Source organism: Crocodylus porosus, unplaced genomic scaffold, assembly GCF_001723895.1.
Source record: "Crocodylus porosus isolate Cpor-Errol unplaced genomic scaffold, CroPor_comp1, whole genome shotgun sequence".
Taxonomy (NCBI): domain Eukaryota; kingdom Metazoa; phylum Chordata; order Crocodylia; family Crocodylidae; genus Crocodylus; species Crocodylus porosus.
In genome coordinates, this window is record NW_017728912.1 from 9,290,644 (window position 1) to 9,300,392 (window position 9,749).

Consider the following 9,749-nt stretch of genomic DNA (forward strand, 5'->3'; position numbering starts at 1 on the left):
CAAAATTGGGTCCACAATTGGGATTGCACATATCCCTGGAGGACCCCACTTTTGACCCTCCTCCATTCTGAAATTTGCCAAATGAGTGCTCTGACATTAATTTTCAGCAATGCACAATATATTGATTTTGGGTTAGATGGTATCTCTAGACACTTTCATGGAATATCACAGCAAATGAAAAAAATACAGCAAGATGCAACAATATATAAATAAAGAAAATCAGTTGCCTTTCCACAGGTGACTCTACTTTGATTTTTAATAAAGTGACTGTAGAGGCCCACCAGTGCTATGGCAGCAACATGCTTTTGGGCTCTAAATACCCCCAGCACCCCCTGGAATGGCAGCATGGGCTGCATGGGGAGTGGGGCTGCAGGTAGGAGCCATGGGTGAGTGGGCAATGTGTATGGGAATAAGGTGGTCACCGCCTTCCACATTGAGGGCTGGAGCAGGCCAGTATGTGTGTTATAAATGCAAAACAAAGACAAGAGGTTTGTGTCAGTAGTTTAAAATGCCTTGCAGTATTAGTAAATAATTGGTTATTGGATCAGCATTGGCTGATATGGTTGGTTAATCATTGGCTATCGGTATTGGCCATGAAAATCTTTATCAGTGCACCCCTAACATTAACCCATTTTATGTTGGGTATGTAATTCAGCAAAAGTATTAGTTTTAGAGTAAAAGAACCAATCAATGCAATCAGGAACTGATTAATCAGTTGGTTAATTATTGTAAATTGGTGTAGTTACGGGTTAACTGAGTGCAGAGTAGTTCTATACATTTGCTGTTCCTTTTTTCAGAGGATTATTTTATTTTACGTGAGTGTAGGAATAGGTTAATTGGGTGTAGAGTATGTGTATAAATTGGATATATTTTCTTTTTGTCAGGTTAATATCATCTGTCATCTTTATTTTTACCTATTAGAGTTGACATTTTCACTAAAATTTGTTAGAATGCAGAAAAGACCTCATATATTTGTATTTTGCCTACCTATTTCCCCCAAGGTATAATATGCTGTAAATTTGTTTAAAGGGAAAAAAATCAAGAGATTAATTTAGGTAGTAAATAATACTCCTACTTTCAAGACCATAGCCTGTCACAGCAATAAGAGGGACAATGAGACTCTTGAAGATGGATGAACCTTCTGCTGTAGGGACAGGGTTGTTTTATTAGTGTTAGAATGTTACCAACTCTTGACAGTGAGAAATTTATTAATTGGAAGTATATAGGAAGTACCTTGTGGTGGCTTTTAATTAAGTAATTTTGTTAATGGGCTTTTGAGTGTTCTTCTCCATAGTAAATGTTTCCTTAATTCTTCAGCCTCTATTTATATGAGTTCAGTGGGAGTGAAACAGGACCAAAAAAAAAAAAGACATTTGTAGAATCTGAATATATGGCGTTGTTTTAGGAGGCAGAAATGTGGCATAATAAAGAAGCAGGCCTCATTTATTGTTTTCATAAACTGTGAATATACTTGAATTAGCAGCAATTTGAGAATCTTCACATCTTTGCATTTCTGCACTGCACTGTTTAGAAAGACAGAGTAATCTGTCTGATTTGTTAATTTTTATCTACAATACATTTGTTCAGAGTACTGTCAAGGGTGGCAGTACATTTTGGTGCCAGTGTCATAGTTCCATCTTGTTTTTCTTGTACACTAAATCTCAAACATTTATAATGAAAACATCTATAACATTTATAAATGAAAAGCTGAGGTGTACAGGGATTGAGGTTCCCATTCAAGCCTATGGAATACATGGACGTCAAGATTTTTCACTTGAGGATTCCTGAATTTTATTTAGGTAATAACAAGTGGTCATTTTTAAAAAGGAGGAACTGAAATGTCAATTAAGACACGTGGGAGATCATTTTCCCTAAATTTAGAAGTAGGGAGCAGGTAAGAAAAGGAAAGGTGGTTAGTAGGGTAGACATATATGCTGGTTTAGGCATTTTATCTTTTTTTTATTTTTTTATTTCCCACCTGTTGCCTAGTGAATACTTAGTGAAAGGCTTTGGTATTTTTATTAAACTATCTTCTGATTTAAACTGTCACTGTAATAAATGGTGAGACTAATTCAGCTCAGGTAAAATGCAGATGAAACATAAAATCTGTTATAAATATTCCTAATATTTTTGTAGTCTCAATCTGTTTTTACTGTTCTCTCTCTTATTTTTCCTTGTGGAGTAGTTCTGTTCCCATATTTTAAGTGGAGCTTCAGTATGTAAATAGATGCTTTGTTTTGTACTGAATAGTGATGATAAGATACAGTCACCTATTAATGTTACTCTTCTTTAATCATCCTGAATGCCAGTGATCTGATTTATTTTTACAGTTGACTAGGTACACCATAATCATAGCCATTTTTGTTTCCACATACTGGCTGCTCTACTTTGGGTAAGTTATAGCAACACTGAGATCAGAAATTACTTTCAGCAGTACCAAGTTGTTACTCAGAAAGAGCCCAAAGTTGAAAGGTATTTCCATACAATTTTTACAAAGAACAATCGCTCATTGTGAAACTGGTTTCTGGTAGTGATATGTCACCTGTAGCTGAAACATAAGCTGTACATGAGACACATAGTATTAATAAATAAATTTCAGAGCTGCACAGCTGCTGTACCTTGAAACTCTAGCTGCTGAAATCTAATAGTTTTACTAGAACAACAGCAAGCTTTAGCTTTACCAGTTCAAGGGCCAAGACTTGATTGGCAGGTAAAAATATAGCAATCCTTTATCTTTCATTCCTCCTATGTCCTTTTCCCATTTTGCAATTAATTACCCCGGAATTGCAACAGTCTTCTAGAAATGAACCTCTTGGACTGTTTCATTCTTGGAAAATGTATCCCCTTGACCTTTTAATTATAGTAATTGTTTATGACATTGTAGATACACTGTATTATAGTTAATGTCAGCCTTCTCTATCCAAACTACTATGATCAGAAATTTTAATTTGACCATGGATATAGCCAGGCTGAGTTGCATGAACCTGTGAGACATTTATCTACCATTGGTAAAATACAAAAAATTAAATATGGCCTAAATAAATCAATGCTCATCTTCTATAAAAAGAGACTCAGCACTGGCAGGTTTAGCAACTGAGCTACACAAGTGATTTTTGACCTTTTTAGACTGGAGGCATCTCTCATTAGACTCAAAGCAACCCTCCATAACTTGTGAATTGAGTAGCACCCCATTTTAAAAGCAAATGTATTTATTACACTGCTTATCTCCTTGCAGAGGAGCCAGGGAGTGGGTGCAGCAGAAGAGCAGCCAGGAAGGGAAAACCTTAGCCTGCCCTTTTCTGCTTAACTCCTCATACCTCCTGAGTCATCCTTCAAAGGATCTTGCACTCTGGCAAGTGGCTGAGAACCACTGATCTACACTCCCAACAAGTAAATCTCATGCAACATTTATAATTCAGAATGAAATGATTCAGTTATCTTCCTTAATGGAATAAAAGAGTATCAGCAGACCAGTGCTAATAAACAACTGTACATTAACAAACTTCTCTGCACATAAATTCTGACAGCAAACAGATGTTGGTAAAGAAAATGACTTTTCAAAGAAGTTTGAGGTGCTCCAAGGGGAGCTGGTGGACTGGATGGGGTATGCTTGGGGCAATCCCAGCTGGGGCATGCTGCTGCCACATTGTAGATAGCCCAAATTCCCCATGCATTTTTTTGGAAGCCTACCTGCCTAATGCAAGGCTGTGCTTTCTGCTTTTGGAAAACACAGAAGCCAGGCAAATGCTGAGAGTTGCGATGCCTTTTGGAAAATTGGTGTTCAGTGTCCTCATAATGGACATAATGGGAACTCACTGCACACAACATCTTACAGAACTTGGTTCCTAAGATGTTTTTATTTTTCCTCTGGCCCCACCTATGTCCAATCTGCACTTACAGTCTGCACCATCTTCAATCATATAGGTTCCCTAACAACATCAGGCTTCCTCCCTTGGCGAGAAGAAAACTTTCTTCCATGACTTTCAAACAAACTAAAAAACAAACTGGAAGAGATTCTTCCTTCAATTGGAGCAACACAGAAGGAACCAGGAGAGTGCCCTTTAAAAATTACACAGCCTGAGATTCTGCAAGGCATTTTGTTTCCACACATCGCAGAGGAGAACTAATCTCTGTATAGCTCTGCCTTTGCCCCCTTCTGCCAACAGCTTCATGTAGAATTGTGTTGGCAGCAGCTTCTAGATTTTAAAACACTTCATAAACCCATGCTGCCTCTACTTCACCAAGTGCACAACACTTCTTTCACTAAGACTTTATCCTGTTTCAGAGAAAAGATCACCCAGGTCACTAATAGTTCTTTTAGACCTGAAGACTGAGAAGCTGAGAATCTAGTCCAGAAATGCTGAGTCCTCTTTCCAAGAATTTGGTCCATTTTTTCAAATAGAAGATATGGAATTAGTGGCAGCAATTGTTTTAATAAATAATACTGCTGCTTACTGTCATAGTATTTCCTGATTTATAGCAGTTTATATTTTTAAGATCACCCAATTATCCCAAGAAATTCTACCATCTGTCTTTCATGTAGTTGAGCCTAACATAGTCCGTTATTAAACTTTACACTTTACTGGTGCTTAAGCTCAAAAAATAGAAGCACTGAGATGTTAGGAAGGAAGATTTTGGAGAAGGAAGATTAGAAAATGTATAAATCCTCCAGTTAAAATATAAAATATTTAAATTTGAACACGTGCTTTTTTTATGTACATGCACGTGTTATTTATTGACAGGTATGATCTTGCCCAAACATCCATCGGGTTTTAAAATGTCTGTTTTCTCATATGTACCATGTCAGAAAGAAGTTTAGTGACAGATTTGAAGAAGATTAGGTAGGACTAAAAATTAAAGGAGAACATACCAGGCACAAACAATGGCATGTGAGAAAACTTGATGCAATTTTGGAAAGAGTAGACACATAGGGAGCTGGAATTGGCACAAAGGTGGAGGTACAGAGCAGCAACAAGGATGAGTAGGTTGGATAAGTATAAATGAACAGAGTTGGGAAGGCCTTGTTAAAATTAGGTGACATTCAGACTTCAGTTAGGTAGAGATAAAGCACACAGTGAAGTGGCACAGGTGTTTCCTGAAAAATAAACAGATCCAAACCCCTGTCACTAAGGTGCTTGTTCTCATGTTCAAATAAAACTGACTTTGTCAGTGTGTGCCTTTGTGTGAAGTGATACCAGAATCTAAAAGGAAAATGTCATAAGTGACTAGAATTAGTTAGAATAAACCACAGACGGTAAATCTCCAATCACCAGAGACGTCTGCATTGATTATACCCAGTCCAAACTAAGCCATATGTTTTCAATCAAGTGTGGGGAAATCCCTTGTGGACAATTGGAAGGGAGAAACTGAAGTACAATTATTATTCTATCTGCCAATCTAAATATCTGGTTTTTTAAAAGTCATCCATCTCTTTGGTCTTCTTTTTGCCTAGCTAACCAGTCTACTTTCCTCTGCTTGTTAAAGGACAATAAAGATGAAACTATTCCAACTGCTCTGTCTTCTTGATAGTTTCATGGTGGTCTTCAGATTTTGGTGACCACTTAATCTTTTGAGCCCTATGGGAAGCCTTTACTTTTAGTGGGGATTTAAAACAGCTGTGTCCTCTCTTTCCCTCTTCATCGGAACATTGCATGTAGTACCCAGCATCAGTGAAAATCAGCCCAAAAGCCTTTCAAATTGGCAACAGCAAGCCTGTGAGAACTAAACAATCTTGCTTATGTAGAACAACGAATAAATAACTCTGGCTGGTCTCTCAGACACCACCATTAATATTTGTAAAATATATAAACACAACATATGAAAAGAAAATTTGTTTAGATGTGAAGAGGCAGGGCAGCTAGATGTTAAAATGGGCTCCTTGAGGAACATTTGTGTTTCCAGTTATAAAAGAATTTAAAAAGAGGGGAAAACAGAATGTTCTTTAATATAAAATGGAAGGGTTTCCCCACCTCCCCTGCTTTTCCTGAGCTGAGAGTTGCCAATAAGTAAACATTTCAGAGAGAATTTTACACCACCTCATCTTTGTCAGGCAGCATTTAATGCTTGAATGATCTTCTGCCCCAGGTCTTGGCAGCTATCCTCCTGGGGCCAATGTTGGGGATTACAATGACAGTCAATCAGTGGACCTTGTCCAATATAAACTAGACTAAGACCGTTTTAAATCAGTTGCTATCAACAAGTCAAATTAACTTTATTTATGTTAGAAGTTTTTCTATGAGGGTTTCATAACAATATGGAATTTTAATGTCCTTAGGGGCTTTTCTTTTGTTGCTGTTGTTATTTGGGAATGCACTTATTCATTACATTAAGCATAGTTTATCCAGTTTCTTTCAAGGTTAGGTGATATGCAGTACTAATGTGTAATCAGTGTCTGACAAATACAGTACCTATGCATTTCCTTTTTTCCCCTTGCCTGTAGGTGGAAATAACACTTCAGGATATTAATGACAACCCACCAGTATTCCCAACAGATATGCTTGATCTAACTGTAGAAGAAAATATAGGAGATGGATCTAAAATAATGCAACTAACAGCCATGGATGCTGATGAGGTAAGAGAATGATTCTTATTGAAGAATACATTTTTTACCAGTTGAGAAAGGTTAAAAAAACCCAGAAAACATTTTGATAACACATTTTTAAACTAGATTCTGTACTGTTTTAATAAGAACTTGACCCAAAGAAGGAATGATATTATTTCTACTACAATTATCACATAAAACTGTTTTAATCATATAACTGATATGTCAGAACCACAAAAATGATAGCCAAAGTGACTATCATCTGAAGGCTGCTCACTGGCTTGTGTGAAATGAGCTGATGTTCCCACATCAACTTTTAATTGGTGGTTGTAGGGGTCATAGACAATTCCATTCTGTTCAGCATTAATTAGCATCTTTTAAATCTGCAGAGAGGAACTGACACACAAGTTGAACTATAACGTCAGTCCTAGACATGCTCACTCCTGTTTAAGGTCATAACTTACTGATTGGGAAGTGCTTGAAACCGTAATTTATGATCCAGACAGCTGTGAACAATGGGTTGTCCAAAGTCTAAAGCCTGATCCAAACATTTACAATATAACCCATGTGAGAGATAACACAGCATGTATTTAGAGAACTAAAAAAGCTTTAACTCAGTCCTTTCACTCTGATTTCATAATACTCTTAGAGATATTCTTAATTATGAACTTTACTTTCACAAAAAAGAAAAGGAAAGGAAGCATATTAAAATACCAAAACAAAACAAAGACCTCATCTAGATACTTCTATCCGGTTTCTTTTTGCCATCTGTAGACCTTTGGGCTAGGAACAGACATTACACGTAAACAAGTTTAAGTGATCAGAAATTGGTTTAAACCTGTAAGAGAATGGATATTCAGTGTTCATAAACTAATTTGAAAATGGCTGAAACTGGTTTGAGATAAACCTGATTGAATGTAGTGTCAGACTTAACTGATTTGGCACAAACCAGTTTCTGCAATGTCTGTCCCAGACCTCTTGATGGTTTAAATTAAAGCAGACTTCCCCAGCATGCTCTTTGGGCTAGGCAGGGCACTCTGCTCCACAGCAGAGCTGGCCCCTCCCCTCTGCACCCTGGCTGAAACTCTGGCAGGGACTGAAGGTGCCTGACTGGCTTCCCCCTGCTCCCCGCCCCCTCCACTCCCCACTCCCAGCTAAGCAGGGATTCCCCCAATCCCTTTGCCTGACACAGACACCTCTCAGCATTAGGGAGCAGACCACATGATGGCTACATGCTGTGGCAGATGAGATAAAGACAAAATCTACAGGTAGCTGGTAATGTCCCTCTGTTGTTTTCTTAATGGGGTGATAAACACTGTGTTATCAATTCCCTTCTGGGCTGGTCAGAAGTGGGTGCAACCCCTCCCTAATCAGAGCATCATGGCCCCTCAGCTTTTAGTGCCCCCTGGCTTTTAGTCTGAGCCACTGCAGGCATGTGCCTGCATTTCTGGGATGTCTATACAATTACAAAGTGATTTAGCCTAGCCAGGTTAGACTAATGCAAAGATTGAATCAATTCAGGCTCAGACTTTTTGAATGCCCATCCCTAGCCTTAATGCTACCACCACATTACACCTCAGTATTCATTACAAATTTAATGAAAGTATTCCAAGCAATTGATAGTAAGCACTTGACTGTGTGTGACTTAGTAAGGAGATTAAAGGTTGGTTGTGAGTATGAGATATATGTGTTTGTATGTGAGAAGCAAGGATTATTGTGGGTGATTTGAAAGCTTGTCTTACCTCCCAACCATGCAGCTGGTCCAATAAAAGATATCTCCTACAAAAATTGTTGCCTCTCACATAACTCCTGGACAAGCATGGCTACAGCATCACTCCAACCTTACCACTCGTGAGTTATTTAATTGAAGTATTCATTTTCCATAGAAAATCAGCCTATAAAATAATAATCACAGGGTTTTGTTCACTTTCTTGACAGTGGCAAAAACTACAACATTAGTAGGAATGTACCATACATATTATAGTAATACTAAACTATCATGTCAAATTAATTAAAAAAACCCTACATGCTAAAACAAATATGTTGATTAACCCTTTTCCTGCTTAATGGCATCTGACCATTTTTATAGTAATTCATCAAACTTTTCTATAGTCAAACTTAGCTAATGTAATACATCCCATATTGGTAAAAATATGCATTGGACATGTGCATGTCCTTTATTTTTCATATTTATTGTGTTCTCCTTCTGTTAACATGTCTTTTACAAGTATGAAACTTTTGTGTCTATGAATTTAGTAGAAATGCTAGAAAGAAAACCTATCTGTACTGTGTGTGTGTACGTATGCATGTATAATGCCTTAGTCTGTCTGTTTGTCCCTCCATAATGCTTTAGTCACATTCTGATCAGTTGTCTGAAACAACCAATCAGAGTTCTCCAAGAGTGTTCTAGACAGGAGGTGATGACAGCAGGGCTCCGCCATGACAGTGACAATGGAGCAGACAGAGTGGTGGGTGAGGCTAGCAGTGCTGGCTGAGCCCCTACTCCCTGCCCTGCTTCTTGAAGTCAGCAGCAGTGCAGGGTGCTGACAGTGCAGCACTGGCCTGGCCTCTTCCCCCAAGGCTCTAGCCTCACCACTAGGCCCTGTCAAAAGTCAGCAGGAAAGGGGAGGTGGCAGAAAGGAGGAGGGGAGGGAAGCAGGAAGGGTGGGGCACTGTGGCAGTGTTCTGCCTCTGGGCCCTGAAAACAGCTGGGAGGAACGAGGGGGAGCTCGGTGGGGAGGGGGTTGCATGTGGCTGGATGTGCAGTGGTGGCAGCTTCCCCCGCTCCCTCACACCTGAGAGGCAGTGGTGCCACAGGGGTGGTGCTGGTAAGGTGCATGGAGTTGGACTGGGGGGAGCATATGGGACTGGAGGCAGAGCAGCGGCAACACAGGCCGGTGGTTGGCAGTGGCTGTCAACGTGTGCAAGCTCCCCTCTCCTGCTCTCCTGGTTCCTGCGAGCCAGCAGTGGAATGGGGTAGAGCCAGCAGGGGGTGGGTAGGGCTTACAGGCATGCACTGGGAACAGGTGGGGCAGGGGGTGGGGCCATGGGGCCAAACACAGGGGAAGGAGGGGAGTGTGGGGGGCAGTGGAGGGGGGTATGGCATGTTAATATATATATTAGCAAATTGCCCATCATGAATGATCGGGGGGGAGCAGCTGGGGATGGAACACTGCTACCCAGCATCCCTGCAGCTGCTGTGCTGTGC

General features: G+C 39.5%; 1 protein-coding gene across 1 annotated transcript in view; it reads left to right on the forward strand.

Annotated features, from left to right (window-relative positions):
- The window catches only part of FAT4 (FAT atypical cadherin 4), a 236,424-nt gene that overhangs the window by 120,069 nt on the left and 106,606 nt on the right, over positions 1 to 9,749 (forward strand). The window contains exon 2 of the mRNA XM_019534025.1: positions 6,440 to 6,571. Within this exon, the coding sequence (XP_019389570.1) occupies positions 6,440 to 6,571 (132 nt within the window). The remainder of the gene's footprint in view (positions 1 to 6,439; positions 6,572 to 9,749) is intronic.